Here is a 21,186-nt window from a genome sequence, read left to right as displayed (position 1 = left end):
TGCGAGAACCACACTGTAAAAAGCCTGTGAAAAGTAGGCCTGTAACGGAGTGGCGACACAAACAAAGGAAAGTCAGGTATCGTTAGAGCACTGGAGGGTTCACAGGAGCAATTGAATTATGTAACGTACTGCAGCGGAAAACGGCGACAAGTCGATATCTTGTACCGTGGCAGGCGCCCGTGAAAGAGCAGAAGTCAGCAGAGATCCAGCGATGATGGTAACCAAGCGGTCGTCACTCACCGCCGTTATCCGACAACTGACTAAAAGCAGACGAGACGCTAGGCGGCGGGGCGGATTGCACAAAATGGTGTGTTTTTTTACTCCATTTCGGCACTGTTTGATTATTTGGCACAATTAACTCCCTTTCTAGACTGCACTGTAAACAAAAATATACCCAAAAGGGAGTAAAAATGGTGGCGGCCAACCCTGTTTACTCCATTTGTGAAAACATTTACTCCATGAATGGGGAGTAAAAAAGTGGACTGTCCTCCATTTTACTCCCATGAGGGAATAAGGGAGTAAACATGAGGATTTACCAGCATTTCCTCCAGTCTAGAAAGGGAGTTAATTGCGCCAAATTGTGCGAGCAGTTAGCTGACGGCAGCATCCGATCGCGACAGCTGGCATAGCACCACAGCGCAAAACAATGCAACAAAGCTATCGCCAATACCCGCCGATCAGAGATAATGGGATTCCACACAAGCCGATTTTCCTCAAAAACGGGTTCCGCTGTCACCCGATAAGAGCGCAACGAGGCGACCTGTGAGCATAACATCGACCAGGCAGCCACGGCGCTGTCGGAGCAACCAGGTAGTAACAAAAGGCGAGGCCTTTTTAACGATCCCTGCGAAATGTGAACACCGAATACAGCGTCTACTCAGTCTCGTCCTTTAAAAACGGGGCAGCTATAATAATCAGTGCTGGGACGCTACGATCTACGGGTAGCAAGCCTGGCCTCCGGATGGCAGGCACGAAAGAAGATCTCCGGAAGAACCTTACGAAGTGTGGCGAAGATCTTATGCTTGCAATTTATCACTGCCGGTGACGTCTTCGCTGCAGTTGCGGTGACCAGAATTTCACGATAAAGCCCTGCAGTCACGGTGTTTGCACTACGTGTGCCATATTCCACAACAGAAGCATTGTCGCCAGACTGCTGCCTGCCGTTCTCGTTGAAGTCAGCGAGTTATGAATGTAAGGCCCTTGTGGGATGCAGAGAGCAGTCACAGAACAGTTATGTAACGTATTGAAGTTCCGGCTAGTTTATTGTTCAATATTCGTTGTCCCGTCTCGTAATTTCTTCTGTCTGCGTCTTTATTTTGCTGCGCTGTTGAGAGGCTGGGACCCGAAGAAAGCGCACCGGGAGATGTACTGAGCGTTGTGTCGTGCGCGTGTTCAGCTTAGTACATGTGTTAAGACTGAGCTCCATGTACGCGAAAAAGTAAGCGACGCGACGAGGCGGCGCGGCGACGACGGCTGGCTGTCGCTCCTTCGCCCACCGGCCAAGCTCCATGCATAGCGACAGCGCGAACGCGAAACGGAGACGACGATCAGTGTTGCTGGCATAATACACCGCAAAGCTGTTTGCGTTTATAACAAGAGTCACATTATTTGCAAGGATTAAAATTTTGGGCAGAAAAATGTCAAATAAAACGTGTTTACAGCTTTGTCATTGTATGTCATTGCATGTCATTTTATGTTATTGTCACGGGCGCCGCCATGTTGCCTGAACGTGGGGCGCACACCTGTTTGAACCTCGCGCGCTTTCTGACCTCAAACGACGCATACTCGCTAAGCCTAGCAGCACAGTAAACACAAGCAATCTGAAAATCTGGGGAGTTTTATCGCTAAAATTTTGTGGTTGACGCAAGTTCAGAGAAAGCGAAAGCTTCGTGAGCATTTAGTTTGCCGTGAACGTGGGGCACAGCGTAGCGACAACGACGAATCGGTGGTGAAGCAAGTTTCCCGGCCAGAGCCAGCGCCATCTTTGCCAGAGCCGGCAAGAGGCTCGGTAGTGACGTACGCTGCCAGGTTAGCTGCTATTGGCTAATCGCGTTGGCAACTTCCGGGCGACGAGCGAAATTTTCTGTGAGTGCAGATGCGAGCGACACGACAAGCGACACGGGTATTTCGCTTCGCGCGACGGTGCCGCTCGTCGCTTGCCGCTGTCGCGTTCGCGTGAGTTTTCGCGTACATGGAGTTCAGCCTTTAAGCCTGGAACGCATGTAAGCGAAAAAGAGAGCGACGCGACAAGCGGCGCGACGAAGGCGAACATGGTTCGCTCTGTCGCGTACAGGGGGAAGATACATGCACGCGACGGCGCGAAACCGACGGCAACGCGAAACGGCGACAGCGCTCAGTGTTGCTGGCATAGCATACCGCAAAGGTATTCGCAAATGCAACAGCAGTAAAAAAAATTGCAAGAATTGAAGTATTTTGCGACGAAATACAAAATAAAATGCATTTACAACACACTGCACTGGATCTGATATGTTTAACACGCGCTACCTTTGCGCTAACAAGTAGTCACGTGACCTTTTGTTTTTTGGTTGCGTTTTCGTTTTCGCCTCGCACAAGCGCGCGCATTCGCGATCTTTTGCCCGCGCAAAAATGGACAGACGCAGGAAGCTCGCAGCTCTGCGGTTGCTGTTGATCATGAAAAGAAAAAAGGCTTTCGCCCGGAAATGCTGGGTGCGGCCGGTCTGGCAGCGGCGCGCCGAAGAAAGCGAGTTTTTCACGGCGGTAAGTTGTTTCTGGCGAAGAGGTGAGCGCAGCGCAACTAAACACTTCAATACGTCCTTGCAGATGAAGGTGATGAAGAACGGAGATCCTTCGCTATTCCAGAAATATTACCGCATGTCAGCGGAGGCATTCGACTTTCTCCACGAATTGGTGAAGAGTCGTTTGACCAAAGAGTGGCTCTGCAGACAGCCAATATCGTCTGGCGAGCGCCTCGCCCTGACGCTGCGGTAAGAGCACGTAGTTTCAAAAGGTACTCTGTGAACTGCTTTTAAAGAATTCAGTGCCCGACGAGCGGATCTTGTGCAGGAACTTTGTTTAGGTTCTTCCACTGCGGCTTATTTTCCCTGAGTAGGGCCAATATTGTGCTTATATCAGTTTACTCTTTTTAGAGGTTCCAAAATATTTATATATAGAGAAGGCATGCTTAAATTAATATTTTAGACCTGAAGTTGTATCGAGGACTACGGTGGACACCAGGTTAGAGGCAGAATGCTCTAATTCGTTATCTGATTTACAAAATGCGTTTTTACCAATAATTGTTTTGGGAGCATGTTGTACAATTTCTTGATTAGCAAGATAATAAAAGCATTGTGCCTCTTATCTTGATTTCACTTTAGCCCTCAATATATATATAGCCTCAGTGCCATAATAAATTGGAAGCAAGTTCCCATTTTAGTCTAGCTGCTGCACAGCAGATTTTTGATCACAGCAAGCTGCCTGTGAATTAGGATAGCAGTCTCCTCATGCAGCATGAAGTGGTTATTTTGAAGCCATACATTTCATTACAAAGAAAGTTAGTGGCTTCACAGACTGCTTGCATGACCCCCAGCAATCAGGATAAAAAGTGTGGGTGTACATGTGTGATGAAACTTGCTGAAATGCTTGTGACTGTGCATATTTTCAGATACTTGTCATCAGCATGCTAATAAAAGATGTTGCAATGGCGTTCAGGGTGGGGATCGCAACGGCCAGAGAGGCTATACACCTGACATGCAAGGTGCTCTGGCAGGTGCTGACCCCAATATATATGAAGGTATGCCAACTCTACCCTTGACCATAGGTCGGCTATGATACATGCATTTCATTTTTGATTACACACTGGTCTTTAATATTGCAGCCTCCAACACAAACGGAATGGCTAGAAATTGCTGCAGGCTACTGGAGTCAGTGGCAGTTCCCCAACTGCCTGGGAGCAGTGGATGGGAAGCATGTTGAAATTAAATGCCCCAGGAATGCCGGCAGCCTTTATTTCAACTACAAGGTATGAAAGCAAAAATATTTAGATGTGATTTAGCATTTAAAGGTTATATTGCTACAGTGCTGTCAAGGCCCAAATTGATGAGCATTGTAGAAAGGGTCATTTATGACTGCAAAACAATGTCACACAGAACTAGTGCAAGAAAAAGCGGGACCCTAACAGCTATGAAAAAATGTTATATACATGTGGAATGAATACAAAGTGCTTGAGCAGATAAAAATAAGGGGCTTGTTATGGCAAGTCTATTTAGAAAGCCATGCAGTCTCCATAAAACCAAGGAAGACATCATTCCACTTGCACACAATTTCACAAAGGAGTGAACGGTGCTGCCATATTGGGCAGTGGTCTGTGCTCTTAGCATAGAAAAGAGTGACAATTGCTCACCTAAACCACCCAGTTGGACCGATTTCTCAGGGTCGTCAAAATGTTTACAGGAGAATGTTCATTTATCCTGAGGAAGATGTCGCACAAAGGTCATCTTATGGCAACTGTTCACTCCTGTGGTAGTGACACCCCTGCAACCAAGCCTTCAGTGTTCATATTTCTACTTGTTTCCAGGGCACCCATTCCATTGTTCTGATGGCAGTGGTAGACAGCCAGTACCTATTCCGGCTGGTGGACGTGGGTGCACCTGGGAGGCTCAGTGATGGGGGCATTTTTAAAGACTCCCCCATTGGCCAACGGCTACATGAGGGCAAACTTGACCTGCCTCGTGCAGCCCAGCTGCCACAGTCGGAAAAGGTCTGCCCTCATGTGTTCGTTGGCGATGAGGCCTTCCAGCTGCGCCCAGATTTTATGCGGCCACTGCCAGGGAGCCGCACAGACACTGAAGAACTGGTGTTTAACTATCGCCTCAGCCGTGCAAGGTATGTATAACAATGCAATTTCACTCCTTTCAGTGGGCTTTTCATGAAGTGTGGTGGCATTTTTTCTTAACCTTGGTCAAGTGAGAACATAATAGGAAATTCAGCTGGTGCTGTTCTGGCTTCATTTTATTGCCGGTTACTACAGACATGCTGGCTTACGATATTTTCAAATTGTTAGAACAAGCGTATTGAGGCACAGAATGGTTTTGCTTGTTATTGTGAAAAGGTTCACATTTGCAAGCAAAAGTTCTTTTTTTTTTTCACAGAAGGTGTGCCGAAAATGCCTTCGGGATCCTGGCGTCCCGGTGGCGCATATTTGAAAGGCGTATCAACTTGGAGCCTCAAAATGTTGACCACGTTGTTAAAGCCACATGTGCACTGCACAATTTTCTCTGTTTGGAGAGCATTTCAAGCAGCTATTACTGCCCTCCTGGCTACGCTGACAGCTCTGACCCCTTCGGGAACATCCACGAAGGCTCCTGGAGGGAAGAGTCAAGGCCAGCAATGTTTGAGATGCAGCGTGCGAGGGCACGAAACTCTGTACAAAGTGCCACTCTTGTGCGCAACAAATTCATAAATTTTTTTTGTAATGAGGGTGAAACGCAATGGCAGTGGCGTCTGCCTGGTGTCAGAAAGCCATAAGGGTTTGCACTTATAGCTTCCTGAAACACAGAGAGAGGGAAGACTGAGATAAGACAAGCATTGACTACAGCTGAGTTGTAGTCAGCGCTTGTCTTGTCTCAGTCTTCTCTCTGTCCATGTTTGCTGCGATATTTTTACTTCGTGACAACAAAATTTTGGTTTGGTTTGGTTTGTAGGGTTTAACACCCCAAAGCGACTAAGGCTATGAGAGACGCCTTAGCGGAGGGGTACGAAAATGTGTACCTGGCACCTGAATGGGTATGGATAATTGAACAGCAAGGCGTTGCGATAACGCGTGAGCGGCGACCGTAGAAGAGGCGCAGACATTCGCCATGGAAGGAAGAAGACCCAGAAGTGATAGCGAGGGAGTTGGCTCAAAATCTACACCGCTATCGTGGTGCTCCCAGTGCCTTGAGCGCGAACTGCGACAGCCATGACGTCAGACAAAGCATAAATGCAGCTTTTTGCTTGTATATCCAGGCTTAACCAGAGCTAAGCCACTGCCAATTTTTTCCTGGTATTTATTTTTATTTTGCATATGAGGATTCTCAACTACAACACAGCTAGTGGTCACTGTACATGAACTTGCTAAAGTGCTTGATTGTGGTGGCCAGGTCGACATGATTTTTTTAGATTATTCTAAAGCTTTCGATAGAGTACCTCATCACAAACTAGTAATATAAATGAAATTAATAGGCATTCCGGATCAAATAATAAATTGGGTCACATCATACTTTCAAAGTGAAAGCAGTTTTTCGCATCGATGGAGCCACCTCTCGATTCTTAGAGGTTTACTCAGGTGTTCCTCAAGGATCGGTTAAGGGTCCAGTACTATTCAATATCTATATAAACAACCTCCCAGAAGCTCTCGATCCCTCTGTGTCCGTAAAGCTGTCTGACCAGCTTACTTTGAACGCAAATCTACAATATTTAGCTAAATGGTGTACTGAATGGGAAATGGTTATTAACTTTTACAAAACAGTTTCTCTCTGCATCTGTAAAAAGACCACGCAACATAATTTTTCATACAACATTAATAGCATTGCAATCAGAGCTGTAAAAGAATATAAGTATCTAGGTGTCACAATAACGTCACGGCTCAAATGGACGAAACACATCGAAAATATATGCTCCTCCGCCTGCAAAAAGCTAGGATTTCTGAAGCTTCGGATGAGCGGTTGCCCTAGTGCCCTAAGACTGAAAGCATATAAATCTATTGTAAGGCCAAGTCTCGAATATGCCTGCATTGTATGGGACTCCGACACAATAGATGACATCCAAAAACTAGAAAGAATGCAACGTCTTGCGGCACGATTCATTTACAACCGTTACAGGCGCCTAGACTCTCCTTCCGCCATGTTGAAACTCGCAGACTTAGAACCACTGGCAGATAGAAGGAAGAAAGCCCGTCTCAACTTCCTTCATTCATTATGCTTTTCTAGACTTGGTATCCGACCTGAAAATTACATCGTTAATGATTCCACACGAGCCTCGCGCCATAAGCATGCCCTTAGCCTGAAACCTATTTTTGCACGCACAAATACCTACAAGTTTTTTTTTTTCCGAGAACAGTTTCCCAATGGAATGCTCTACCGGAGAACTCTCCGTTGCTTTGTAATCATTCTTGATTTTCACTGCTGGTTTAGTAGCTGTACTGTAACCGCGTTTTCAATTGTACTTTTGCGTTGCTTGTTTTGTGGTATTTATATCGTTCAGTATTATCGCACCTGTTTTGCTTTTCCCTCCTGTATGTATTTCCCTCTCCTGCTTGGACATACAGCACGTCCGCAGTATTCAATAAATAAATAAATAAATAAAATGAGCCCCTGTATGCAGTGTACATGCTTACCAGTGTGTGTCCTTTTTGTGTTGTACAAGCTCTTTTCTTTTCTCATTTTTTTTTTGCATTGCCATGTCACGTAGTCAAGTTCTGAAATATTCACTGTCGTCACATTGTAGGAGGTGCAGACTAGCCAAGCTGCTGCTGCAGCTTTCTGTCCCACCTGTTCCCTATAATTAATAGAATTAAATGAATTTGTAAGCAGACTGTTGCTTGTGTTTGTTACTGCAACACTAGTCACTATATCCACATTACTAAAATAAGGAAACTGTAAGTACATCGTTTATTGCACACAAATAGAGATGTGAGAGCTGAAAATCATCACTGTGACTCCAAGTGACAACGGTGACTAAATTAAAATGTACAATGATAGGAACCTTGATTATTGGCAAAAAAATTGCAAATATTGCAGCAGCATGAAGTTATCACAGCAACACAGATGTTAAAGGGGATGACAATTTTACACCTTGTACTGCCCAGAAATACAGTTGCAGGAGTTCAAAATCATCACTGTGACTTCAAGTGACAACGTTGACTAAATTAAAATGTACAATGATAGGAACCTTGATTATTGGCAAAAAAATTGCAAATATTGCACCAGCATGAAGTTATCACAGCAACACAGATGTTAAAGGGGATGACAATTTTACACCTTGTACTGCCCAGAAATACAGTTGCAGGAGTTCAAAATCATCACTGTGACTTCAAGTGACAACGTTGACTAAATTAAAATGTACAATGATAGGAACCTTGATTATTGGCAAAAAAATTGCAAATATTGCAGCAGCATGAAGTTATCACAGCAACACAGATGTCAAAGGGGATGACAATTTTACACCTTGTACTGCCCAGAAATACAGTTGCAGGAGTTCAAAATCATCACTGTGACTTCAAGTGACAACGTTGACTAAATTAAAATGTACAATGATAGGAACCTTGATTATTGGCAAAAAAATTGCAAATATTGCACCAGCATGAAGTTATCACAGCAACACAGATGTTAAAGGGGATGACAATTTTACACCTTGTACTGCCCAGAAATACAGTTGCAGGAGTTCAAAATCATCACTGTGACTTCAAGTGACAACGTTGACTAAATTAAAATGTACAATGATAGGAACTTTGGTTATTGGCAAAAAAATTGCAAATATTGCAGCAGCATGTAGTTATCACAGCAACACAGATGTTAAAGGGGATGACAATCCCGGCTGCGGCGGCTGAATTTCGATGAAGGCGAAATCCTAGAGGCCCGTGCACTGTGCGATGTCAGTGCACATTAAAGAACCCCAGGTGGTCGAAATTTCCAGAGCCCTTCACTACGGCGTCCCTCATAGCCTGAGTTGCTTCGGGACGTTAAACCGCAATAAAACAAAAAAACATCTTTCACAGGAAAAACTACGAACAAAACTATTTCATGCACACCAAAATAAATAACAAAAACGTTAAGTCTTGCCCCCCTACACAAAAAAAGTTAGAAATCCCTGCACCAGCTGGTCATGCACAGGATGAATGAGCTAGTTTACTCATCCTGTGGAGCACAGGATAAGTTTACTAACTCATTCATCTTGGCTAAAACGAGCTACCGTCTGAAACACTGCCAACTGCATCTCGCTCCACAACCTTTTTGGAACTGTTCTCATTTTTGCCAGAATAAAAGAAACGAAATGGTCCAATTCATCCGGTTCCTTTTTCAGAATATCTCCTAATTTTTCAATTTCATCATCGTATTTGTCCTTTTTGTTTTTTTTTCTTGCGGGGCTCAATGCAGCTGGGTGCTTCAGGCAGAAGCTCAACTCCTGCACTTATTGGTGGAGTTGAGCTTGGTCCAGGGCTTAAAACAGAGATAATATTTTCCCCAGTATACATCTCCGCAAAAATCTGCTGGGCATTTTGTGCTGGCTCAGGGTCATCAAGACCCTCTGCTACATCCTTGGCCCCGACATTGAGGGGTAGGGGGTCCAAGTTACCGGAGGTTCTGCAGTGATGTAAAAGATGAGTGTAAACTCCACTTGCAAACAAGTAAATGATGCCTTTGCAAGTTTAAATGCACTTGAATACCATGGACAGTCTGTTTGATTTATTTCAGACAGTAAACACAAATAGAATTCATTTGGTACAATTTTTAGCATTGGTAGACTGCAAATACCATTGGTGTATATTTGTGCTGTTGAAGTGAAATAAATCTGCTAAAATCATGGGAAATTGACTTACGGCCTGCCGAGCATCGTGTCCCGAAGGAAACACAATCGCTCATAGTAGGGCCAGGTGGTGTCTTCTTCCTCCACGTCGTCCACCCCAGCCCCACTCTTCCTTGCCCGGACGCGATTTTTAAAGACCCGGCGGAACGTGTCCCGCAGGTTTTTCCACCGGGCTTTGACCTCTGGAACTGCGAAAGCACAAAGAGCACATGCCGTTAAACCCGCCACAAGATAAAAGCCTGTACCGTATTTCTGTGAAATAGTATAATTCTAGTTCTCTATGCATGCTTTCCTTGTCAGGCAAATCTGCTACGCGGCAGCGCGCATTTTCTAGCGAACGATAACGATCGCTCGACGACAGCTAACACCACATGCATGAGACATAAATGAGCGCCTTCACTTCGTAAATATCCAGTCTGCGTACGGAAGCAGTTAGCAGTCAATGAAACCAACTCAATGAAATTGTTTACAAAACTGCTCACCTGGTGCACCGACGGCTTCTGAAACTCGGCGCCAAGCCGCCTCAGAGTGGCCACGATGTTTGTAGAGCCTGTGCTGCAGGTCCCAAAGGACCTGCTCGTACTCGACGGCATCAATAAGACGCTCGTTGAAGCTCTGGTTCGCCATCGTTTTGGTATGGTGTAGCTTGGAAGCGCGAATACACGGCGATCTCAACGCAGCGCTTCAAGACAAAAAAAGCGCGCGAAATGACCGGCAGTGACGTACGCTGAGCGTTCATGCTATTGGCTGATCGCGCATGCACTTCCGGGCGAACTAGCGAAATTTTCTATTTCGGCAGATCCGAGCGACGAGCCAAGCGACACATACATTTCGTTCGCGCGAAGCGTCGCGCGGAGCTTCGCGCGACGCGTGCCGCCGTCGCGTTCGCGTGAGTTTTCGCTTGCATGCAGCTCAGCCTTTAAGCGGTAACCGCATGAGGCGATATTCCTTCGCGATGCGCCGCGCGATGACGACGCCGTCGCCCACCGCTGTCGCTGGCGCAAACCGCACGAAGCGACTCGGCGTCGGAGCGGCGCGTTTTCACTGTTGCTCGACTGCTGCCACTTCAGCGTTCAGTCATTTTGCGTTAATTAACGCGTAGAACAACGTTCCTAAGGCTCCACACAAGATAAAACACAATAAAAACATTGACAAAAATATATGTGGGCAATAATTTTATTTTTATCCAATACGCAAAGTCACGTGACAGAAAAGCGCACGCATTTTTTCCTTCCTCCATGAGCGCGCGCTCTTTCAGTCTGCTGCCGGCCTCCCCAACGTCTTTGTCCGCCATGGTACGCCGACGGAAACTCGCAATGCCTGTCTTTCTACTATCCCCTCACCCCTTTCCTTTCACTTCTACACACTGCCTGCTATCCTTTAATTCCGCTGCCCCAGCTCAGGTGCTTCCAGCGGCGATAGCAGGTGCCGGGGTAGAAAAATTCTTTTACCTTCCATATTCAATGCAAAATTAAAAAAAGAAACCACTACACAACAACCTGCCATGGTGAGGGCACGGCCGGTCTCAACATAAGGCCTGCGGGCTGTTACTTCCCCCCCTGAGCTACGTCACGCGAAAGAGGCCCACATAGAAGTTCCGTGCAGCACGTCTCGAAGCTACGAGCAGCGCACTCGTGTTGATAATGAGGCCTGGAAGGTACACAAATGAGGCCTGGACCGAGAAGTCAGAGTGGGGGACGAAGGAGACGACAATGCGATCCGTTCTGGTAACACGTGACACTTTCTTCACTGCCTGGGGGAAAGTCATGGCATGTCGCGACATGCTTCCGAACGCACATTTTTTTCTAGACGTTGACTGTGCCTAACCTCGTGCTGCGCGTGCGGTTGTGTCCGAGACGATCTTCTAGTGCCATCGCTGGATAACGGAATGTGGATTACGCTTCTGCCAGGATATGCCTAACAAGTGCTGCGTGCCCAATTGCGGGACTAACTACAAATCGGGTCCCAAAAACCACGTTTTCAAGTTTCCCCGGCATGAAGAAGAACAGAACGCCTGGATTAGGGCAATACCACGAGAGAACTTAGTTGTATCACCGCAGTCCAGGGTAAGATGTTCGAAACTTCCTTATAGAATAGTTACTTTTGCAAACTACGATAAGCTTATGCTCATGCATTGTAAAAAAAAGTGTATTTAAACTAGCAGCTGGTTAGCACTGTGGGTAGCGAATGCAGACTTTCAAGAAAACTGTTGCCAAGCTACAACTGCTATTTAAACAAAAATTTAACTTCCTTCTAGGTTTGCGAGCTTCACTTTATTGAGGCTGACATCGTGCGAGAGGCCTCCCACATCGACGAGGTTACAGGGCGCACCACCACTTCACCCCTTTCGCATCTGCGCCTTCGCCCAGGTGCAATCGCTTCAAAGTTTCCGGGATGCCCGCTTACACTTCTAAGCCAAGCACCTCAAGGGATGACCCAGACTCGAAGCGCATGCGTCTTGAGGCTGCTGCTTTGAGGAAAGCGCTTGAAGAGTCAGCTGAAGTGTTCCGCGAAGAGCAAGAAGCAGATAGGATTCTAAACCTAAAAGACTGGACGGAATATATAGGAAGCAAAAAGTCTGCATTCTGGCATGCTATTGAAGGGAGTGAACGCCATATTTTAGTGCACATCACTGGAGACGAAGCTCCATGCATCAAATATTCAGTTGCAGTAAAAGCTGACCTTAGCGTGAGAGTTCACTTCGTAAAAATGCCAATAACAAAACTAGGCACCAATTTCTCCATCCCAACAGTAGCAAACAGCAAGAAAGCAATGGTGGAGCTACTTGAGGTCATTGAAAAAAGCAGTGGCGACCTCAGTCAAAGTCCTGAATCTGCTAACGACGACATCTGCAAGCAGATTCTTCTCCTGCTGGAAAAGTTATCTTTTTCGCCCACAGATGAGAGCACCAACATCATACAATTTCTTAGCGAGCAATTGAAGCTACTCTCAATGAAAAAAGTTCGGAGACGCTACTAAGCCGACTTCATGATATTTTGCTGCCTACTTTTCACTGTATCGCCTCACGCATACCAATATATCCGCGGATCTGGAATCATGACTCTGCCGCACCCAGTGACCATTCGATCAATATGCTCACCGTATGGCATGAATCCTCAAGTCGAACATCAGAGTGAATCGTTCCTCCGCTACATGGCCGGAAGAATCACCGACTTGAATGTTCGCCAACGTTTTGTGACACTGATGGTGGACGAAATTCACATCAAGCCTTATTTCGATTATAAAGGAGGCAATATTACAGGTGCTGCTCTGAACAGCTCGGGTGCAGCAACCAACGCACTTGTCTTTATGGTGCAGAGCCTCTTGTGCCAATTTGAGGAAGCCGCTCACATCGTCCCTGTCCAAAAAGCTGAATCAGAGTATCTGCACCAGTTGCTGCGGAAAGTAATATGTGGCCTGGAAGAAATTGGCTACAGGGTAGTGTGTGTTGTAAGTACAACAATGCCATCAACACAAAGGCTATGTCTCACTTCTCGTCACCTCCTTCTAAACAAATTGTTTATTCGCATCCATCGGACCCTGCAAGGCCTCTTTTTTTGTAATAGACCCGGTACACATACTAAAGTGTATACGCAATAATTGGCTTAACCAGAAAAACGACCAACATTGTTTCTACTTTCCCGAGTTTGAAAAAGACCACACTGGAGGACAGCGAATGCTCTCTGCGTCATTTGCTACCATCAGGAATCTATACAACTTGGAGTGCGAGAGGCTGTTAAGCTATGGCTACAGACTGTCAAGAAAAGCTCTCAATCCATCGAACATCGAACGACAAAATGTAAAGTTGGCTTTGCAAATTTTCAATGAATACCTTCCTCAGGCCCTGCGAGCCCTTGGGATGAAGCACAACCTCTTATTTTTCGAAGGGACTGCCACTTTCATTGAGTTGGTGGTGAAATGGTGGAAGATTGTGAACGTGAGGACGCCTTGGAAGGGAAAAAGGCTTAGAGACAAGTTGCTAGAACCAGTGTTTAATTCGGAAAATGACATCAAGATTAATTTCCTTCACAATCTCTTGGCCTGGTTGGAGGAGTGGAAAGGCAAAAGTTTGGACAGTGGTACGCTAACAAGAGAGACCCATGCCGCTATCGACCACACAACATATGCTTTTGTGGAGTTTACGAAGTACTGCTTCGAAGAGCTCAAGCTATCATATGTCCTTCTAGGAAAGATCCAAACCGACAGTCTGGAGGAGCGCTTCGGAAAGTACAGGATGCTAGCTGGATCCCAGTATCATGTGTCGATGAGGCAAGTGTATGAATGTGAAAAGAAGCTACAGCTACAAAGCACTTTGCCAGCCATCAGTGAGGATGAGCGATGGGATGAGCTTCACTTGCGACCAGACTATCCACGACCTAGCCTAAATGTAGTGGTGACCGAAGATGCACTGTCGGAACTAAAAGACATCGTCCCGGTGCTGGTATATGTGGCAGGCTATGCAGTGTACGCAACACTTAAAAAGCCTAAGTGTACAAAATGCAGGGATGCGCTCACGGAAAAAAGGACGACATCAATATCCGACACGGATGGACGATACGACCTTGTGAAGCAACTTGACAGGGGCGGGCTTGTTTACCCAGCAACATTTGCCGTCAACGCTGTCGCACACAACTACGTAGTTGTTAAGCAACTATCAACAAACAAGGACTTTTTCATTTAGTCACGGACCTCACGCTTGAACTGCTCGCCGGTGACGATTCCTCAGAGTTTGACACCTGCGAGGATGGCCACAAGTGCGAAGTTGTTCTAAAACACCTCTTGTGGTGTAGCACGAACATTTTCCTCAAGAACTACTGCTGCAAGATGAACGACAAAATATTGGATGCCAACGCCAAGGCGAAAAAGAGAAAAGCTGAGACTCTGCCGAATAAGGCAGCGGTTCCGTTGTAAATAGCAACATGAGTGTTTTATATGTCAACTTCTAAACCCACTTGTTATGTTGTAAATACTTAAACTGTGGCAATGTATGTACCTGTATCGAAAGCGATCGTATTCATGTAATATATGACTCTAGAACAAATACATGTATCTCCAATAAAAATACACATACGCAGTTGTGAAAGCTATTCGAGAGTTTTTGATTCTTCATTATCGCTATGCTTCATAAAACCAGGTGAAAAAAAGGAAAAATTTTAAAATATTGGCAAATTTATTTCAAATAATGCATGAAGAAAAACATCTACTGAGAAAGTCGAGAAGGCGCAATGCGATAGAGGTGCTGACATCAGTGCTTAAACAATCTTTGCACAGATGGTTTGCGGCTAGTGCCTCAAAATAAATTCCGCGTAAATTGTCTGCTATTCATTCCAGTATTTTAACTAAAGAAAAAAATGTGGACTGATAAATGTAAGCTTATTGCTGCTAGTTGATTCCGGTCGCGATTCCTTAAGCTCCGCCGTAAGTGGCGGCGACTGTGGGCCTCTTTTCGTGACGTCACGGGAGGAGCACCGGCCGTGGTGAGGGCTACGTCGGCTGCGTCTCCGGTGAAAAAAAAAAACGGCTCGGAAGTTGCGCACCCGCAAGACCTACCGTCATTGGCTAGTCTCGCGCGGCACTTCCGGGCGATGGGCGATATTTTCTGCAAACCCAGAAACCGGGCGACGCAATGAGCGACAGTGGTTCGGCGGCCCTCATTTCATCGCGCGGCGTGTCGCCGCGAATTATCGCCTCATGCGGTTAGCGCTTTAATATGCGAATATGTAACAAGATCTCTTTGTAGTTTATCTCTCCCCATTCTTTCTAACGGTCCCTTCACTTCTTTCATTTCATTACTACAGCCCGCCTGGTATCCATTCATTTCCGCTGCCCCAGCTCAGGTGCCGCACGGTCGCAGTCTACAGGTGTTTCGAATGTCATGACACCCTGCGCGCGCATATATATACTAGCGCACTTACAAGGAAAGGTCCCAATTAAGTGAAAAATTACCCAAAGAATGAGTTCTTGGGAAGCCTATACTTTTTATATACTTTTTATTAAGTTTGTCACAGCACCAGACGGGGGATGTTCAGAGGAAGCGGTCAGGTACATCAAAATGATCCGCTTTCTCCTTTGTTACACAATTCAGTGACCCCTTATGTTAAATCCCCATTGTTCCTTACTTCCCTTAAACCATCTGTGCTTCTCACTAGATGCTACGTTTTTGCGGGACATTCAATCTAAGAAGTAAGGCCTTTGTGTGAGGATTTAATGGGCCTTACGAATAGTCTCAAGGGCGCCCGCAGAACTTTTTCCAGGGGGGTGCACCCGATGGCCGGGTATAGGGGAGGCGGTAGCTTAGCACCAAAAAGGAACTATTTGTAGTATACATTGCGCACATGAAACAAAAATTAGGGCTAGGCTTGGAGAACAAACAGAATTTATTAATTAACAAAGAATTGAACTCGATAAGCAAAATTCGATAACTTAATATCACCTAAGCGTGCTAATCAAGCTGTGTAGTTGTTTTCTACTAGTGCATAAATAACCGCAATTCCAGCAGGGGGGGGGGGGGGGGCATTCGCCCCACTTGCCCCCCCGCCCCCCCCTTTCGGACGCCCATGTCAAGGGCCGTTGGCATACTCCTCTAAGCCACTAATAAGAATGAGGAAGTTCAGACCGGGAATAAAAACGAAGTCTCAGAAATGCAGTGAAAGTATGAGTAGTTTATTTCAACCCGACTTTTCAGACGCTTGCCTGCCGTGGAACCGCTCCTCTTCTTCTCGTGCAGAGGACGATGGCTCCCATCTCAAAGACTGTGGATCTCACCCATGAAAAAAATGCGGTTGTTTTTTCGATCCCTGATGTAGTAGATGAACGGGCGATCCACGGTGAACGGGGTGATATCCGGTGGAGGTCCATCCGCCGAACTGGGGGTCACTGCGGGCTCGACGGTTCCTTCTTCATCGACCTCAAAAGACGCTTTGTGGAAGGCGGCCGAGATGTAGGTCGGCGTGGTCGCGCTGATTCCGCTGAAGTCGGCCCACTCTCCGAAGACGACGTTGAGTCCCAGGGCTCGCATGGTGGGCACCAGGTCGTAGTTGACGCTCACGTTGAACTTGGGCAGGCTGAGCGCTACCAGACAGGGGCTGAGACTCCTGCCGACGTCTTCGAGAACCGCAAGTGAGAGGTCGTCCCTGAGCTCTGCGAGCTCCACCGCGGAGTCCGGAAGCAGCACCACCATGGTGAACCTGTTTCCCGAGCACGGGATCTCCACGGCGGCCGCGCCGAGCACGTCGAGACGAGTGTAGGGGAAGTGGCTGGTGAGTTGCATCATCGGCTTACTGACCTCGGTGGTACCCAGGTTGAAAAAGGACTTGTTCCCCGAGTCCCACGGGTCGAACATGGTCACCCAGGTAGCCTTGAAGTGGACGGTGGACTGGAAGAGAATCATGCCCAGCGGCTCATCTTCGGGCAGGATGCTGTCGATGTTTTCTCGCTCTAAAGCGTTGTCCTCCGCGTGGTCGACTGCGAAGCTGGTGAAGTCCACGGACATGAGCTCTGCGTCAAACACATCGTGCAGCTGCTGCCTGTATCTTTCGTCGATTTCGAAGCTGTCCTGCACCAGGACTATGTTGTCCACTTCTAGCGTCACGTTCGAGTACGTGCGCTCGAGGAGGAGCCTGTACGCCTGGAGGACCCAGGGCTTGTCCGTGAGGCCGACCTCGGTGTGACCCAGCACCGATGACAGCTGGTCTTCCGAGCTCCCCGCGGCGCCGGCGTAGGCCATGGCGAAAACGGCGGCGATGTAAGTCGGCGAGAAGAACACGTTGGAAGAAGGATTCTCCGTCGCCAACCGCTTGAGGAGGTTCACAGCGAAGTGGTTGTGAGCTTTCACGAGCGGCGCACCGTCAAACCTCATGGTGGATGTTTTCCGAGGTCTGGAGGTCGCATGTAAGGCGCTTCTTTTTATACCGACTGGCAGTGGTGTTTTTTTTTTTTTTGCTTTTTCCCCCTTCCTCTGCGGTGGCCAATGGGAGTTTCGATTTTTACCCCGGCCAGGCACAGCGAATGGCGCCTGAAGAATTTTCTCTCTCGTGAAAAAACGCTGTTCTGATTGGCTTAGCTTTGAAGCACGAGCGTCAAGCCACGCGCATGATTCATCGTAGCAGGAACAGCAAGAAGGGCGCGGTACCCTCCAGTCCGGACAATGGATCGCCCCCACCCGTCTGGGACTCGCACAAAGCCGCGGAAAGACCCAGCTGTGCCTTCTTTCCGGAAATTCCAGTGTGGGAAAGAATGCTCTGCTGCCAACTCTCGAGAGACGCTGCCATAGATTATTTGGTGACCTCACCAAGGGCACAAAGGAGACTGTCTTTGAGGCAGATGGACAGATGTCAGCAGATGTTACTCTGGGTAGGCATATTAGTCAGCGTTCCTTTCCTGCCAGGCTTGACGAACGTTGGCTTGACTATCTGGCGGATATTTCTGGGAACGGCGAAGATGTCACCTCTAAGAAGTCTCGTCTACCGAGAACCGGATTCATGCTTTCGCTTTGTGCGATAGATAGGTGCAATACACAGATGTAGAACTAAGGTCCCTAGATCGGCTTTAGTAGATGGGCTGCGGTGTCTTGCACCTGACACTTGGACTACCTCGTCTCTTGCTGGTCTCCAGTGATGACTTGACCCAGTTCGGCGGCGAGGTGCTATGTACATTGATTTACGAACCCCCAGGCCTTTACAGGCATTGCACGAAAATGTAACTACAGAGAGGAGTAATTGTTTCTATTTATAGAAAGAAAAACGAACAAGGGTCGAAGGGGGTAGGCTCAGCCTTCCAGCCAACGTTTCGGCAAACGGATGAAGACAGGGCGCCTCTGGTCGAAACGTCGGCTGGCGGACATATTTTTTGTCGACAAAAGTGCCATCTTATCGGTTTCTCTTGATTGTGGATCCCTGTTTATAAAATGCTAGGCGAAGAAATACGTGGTTGTGCGTAAAAAAAAAAATATTACTAATACAATTCGCGGTATACACTCCTCACCCGGTTTACCGAGGCAACTTTGTTTGGAATTTTTTTCAGATTGCGCCTGCACCAGGTGCATCGAATTATTTTGGGAATTTCAGGCCATATTGGCGGATATTGAACAAGAAATTTTTGCACAGTCCACAAATAGCTTTCACGTGACGTCTCACTCAAGAACGAAGCGTTAAATGCCCCTCAAAGGGGCCCCCTCCCGGCCTATGGGGTGTACCGATTCCCTCCCTAGACAGATTCCGTTGGATCTGCTAGTGTGAAATCGGGGTAGGGGCGCCAAGGTTAACCACAGCTTAATCTAGGATTAACCGTGGTGTCATGAAAATTGGGCATGGAGAGCGCGTCGCCCTATTTTGCCGCTTTGGTCATCGCCTCCCATTTGGCGAAGAGACAGTACATTTCTATCCGGCTTGAGTGCAAGATTATCTCCAAAAATATTATTTAAAAAGATTCAAGATTATCTTCAGGGAGCAATCACTGAACGTTGAGCTATTTTATTCCAGCGAAGTAATACAGATAATAATTTGCAGATTATACTGTGCATTTTCGAGCTTGGCTACGCCTCATGCGTCAAGTACACATTTCGAATTCTGCTTATCCCTAGCTTTGACATGAAGGACAGGCTGTGGGGAGGTGACAGCTTTCTAATTTGCCCACAGTCACGTGTGTGTGATCCATCCATCTGCCCCACTAATCCCCGGAATGCATTCACTTACATTCTGTAAATTAGTATCCTATACCGTCTACCGCTTGTGGTTCTAGCTGACCGACCAGCCGCGGTTGCTGACTACGTAGTTATGGCATTCGTCTGCTGATCACAAGGTCGTGGGATCGAATCCTGGCCGCAGTGTCTGGGTTTCGTGGAAGCAATGCAAAAAAAAAATTGCCAATTGTTTAGCTCTGGTTAAACCGGGTAAATTGCGTAAGCAATGGTATGCGCGTCCTTCTAGCGATTCTTCCGCGCGTTGCCTTCGAATGGTAGCATTCCGGCGTTCCTAAGCGGTGAGGGGTTGAGATTCATCGGCTTCATAGCCTTTGGGAAACGCGCCTCGAAGACCGCAACGTTGAACCTGTCGTTTCGCCCTGAATTCATTTTAGCCAAATGTTGCTGCACGTAACGGACATTTACAAAGAATTGGACTTTTTACCGGGTTGGTTTCCTCTCCTGATGCGCTGTATATCCTTGCCTACCTTTTAGTTATAATACCCATTCTACCTAGCAAATATTCATAAATTAGGGTGCCAAAGAATTCCCAGAAAAAAGACCCGTTTATTGCTTTAGTTACAAGAATTACGCTTCTAGCGCACGCAGGATGGCTTGCGCTACCACTCGCCACCCTGGGGAGTAAAGAAAGGGGGCCCAAGAGCATGGTGGAAGAGGCTGTGGGAAAATAATTTATTTTCAAGCTTGGTGCGTGCCAATCAGGTTGGACAACGCAGCTCGGAAAGCTGCTGTGGCACGGCTGAGGCATCCATAAAGTGCTCAACGGAGCTGTCCTCCAGTGAACTGAACAGTCATATCTGAAGTAATCGTTGCACTCCACTTGCGAGGGGACTGTTGGGCTGCATTCGAACAAATTACTCGTCCTGCTCTTGCACGATGGCCACACGAAGCGCCAAGCCCGCAAAGAGATGCATGATAAGTTTAATTATGGCCATCACAGAACAAAAACAAAAATGATTAAATAACACCGAATTTTGCGAAACACAGTCTGCGTGAAGACACTAGCAACATGATTTACAGTATAATTTTTAATTTATGCTTAAGAACCAACACCACATTAGTTGCACAAAGTGGAATTTAATTTACTAAACTTCCTTGTACCAAATGGTTCATTTTTAGTTTGATGCGTGTGTCGAGCAAAAAGAGAAGGCGACCACGTAAACGGCACGCGCCGTTCACGTGGTCGCCGTTCACGTGGTGTTCAGGATTTCACGGGAGGGAAGTGGACGTGGTTCCGGCCACCTGGGACCAGGCCAACGAGGACAAAGAAACATACGCCAAGTGAACCCACCCGAAGAGGAAGCGAAGCCCCAGGAAGAAGACCAAGAAGCAGACAAAGAACAACTTCCCAGAAGCAAGCTCAAGTTCTTCAGAAGGAGGGCCCCTAACAAAGCGCGCCTGTCTTAATGACCCTCCACGCCTAGCTAGTTCCAGCGAAAACGAGTCTGACAGGACGAGGAGAAAGGCGTGCCATCCCTCTGCGAGTTGTTTGGGGGCAAGGCATGTGACTGAGTTGTTTTAGACCATTGTTATGACTCATCTCCAGACTACCCTCTCACCTCGCCTTTGTTGGACTTGGAGGAGAACCCTTCCATAGTCTGACTAACCGACCACCCTTCCGATCCCCCCCCACCACCACCACCACCACGACTTTTTTTCTTGTACTAGGCGCGCTGAACTGCCGCGCCCTCACGAGGGCAGCTAAGCAAGGGGAAGTCGACACGTCATTCGAAGGGGAACTTCGACACGTCATTCGGTACGAAATCGTACTGGAGCTTTGGGACAAGGAGATCGGGGGGGGGGGGGGGGGGTCGCTTTTGTTTTCCTTCGCGACAACGGAGTGAAGGTGCTGCGCCATGACCGAGATATTGAAGTTCTCTTCATTTCCACGTTTTTGAACAACGGCATGCGTGTGTTGAACATCTACGCACCTTTCGGCACGT

The 21,186-nt window shown here is 47.2% G+C and overlaps 4 protein-coding genes across 4 annotated transcripts in view; 2 read left to right on the top strand and 2 right to left on the bottom strand.

The window, feature by feature from the left end:
- LOC149366670 (flap endonuclease GEN homolog 1-like) overlaps positions 1–21,186 on the top strand; it is a 517,650-nt gene that overhangs the window by 336,701 nt on the left and 159,763 nt on the right. The gene's annotated exons all lie outside the window — the stretch shown is intronic.
- LOC149366671 (flap endonuclease GEN homolog 1-like) overlaps positions 1–21,186 on the top strand; it is a 170,030-nt gene that overhangs the window by 7,500 nt on the left and 141,344 nt on the right. The gene's annotated exons all lie outside the window — the stretch shown is intronic.
- LOC149366679 (transcription factor Adf-1-like) lies at positions 5,516–10,170 on the bottom strand. The gene is made up of 4 exons (XM_089566046.1): positions 10,026–10,170; positions 9,557–9,731; positions 9,210–9,320; positions 5,516–5,525 (listed from the first exon to the last, which is right to left on the bottom strand). Exons 1-4 carry the CDS (start codon positions 10,168–10,170, stop codon positions 5,516–5,518), a joined length of 441 nt encoding a protein of 146 aa, XP_089422172.1.
- LOC149366678 (iripin-2-like) lies at positions 16,289–17,401 on the bottom strand. Its single transcript, XM_089565920.1, has one exon. It carries the CDS (start codon positions 17,399–17,401, stop codon positions 16,289–16,291), a length of 1,113 nt encoding a protein of 370 aa, XP_089422046.1.

This window comes from Amblyomma mixtum, chromosome 1 (genome assembly GCF_055824585.1).
Source record: "Amblyomma mixtum isolate Tamu chromosome 1, ASM5582458v1, whole genome shotgun sequence".
NCBI lineage: Eukaryota > Metazoa > Arthropoda > Arachnida > Ixodida > Ixodidae > Amblyomma > Amblyomma mixtum.
Note: the sequence above shows the minus strand (reverse complement) of the source record. Positions and strands in the feature narration are given on the sequence as shown.

Coding starts and splice junctions, on each gene's coding strand:
- LOC149366679 (XM_089566046.1), bottom strand. CDS start 10,170: ATGGCGAACCAGAGCTTCAACGAGCGTCTTATTGATGCCGTCGAGTAC. Junction 9,732..10,025: donor AGAAGCCGTCGGTGCACCAG/GTGAGCAGTTTT, acceptor GTGCTTTCGCAG/TTCCAGAGGTCAAAGCCCGG. Junction 9,321..9,556: donor GACACGATGCTCGGCAGGCC/GTAAGTCAATTT, acceptor ACATCACTGCAG/AACCTCCGGTAACTTGGACC.
- LOC149366678 (XM_089565920.1), bottom strand. CDS start 17,401: ATGAGGTTTGACGGTGCGCCGCTCGTGAAAGCTCACAACCACTTCGCT.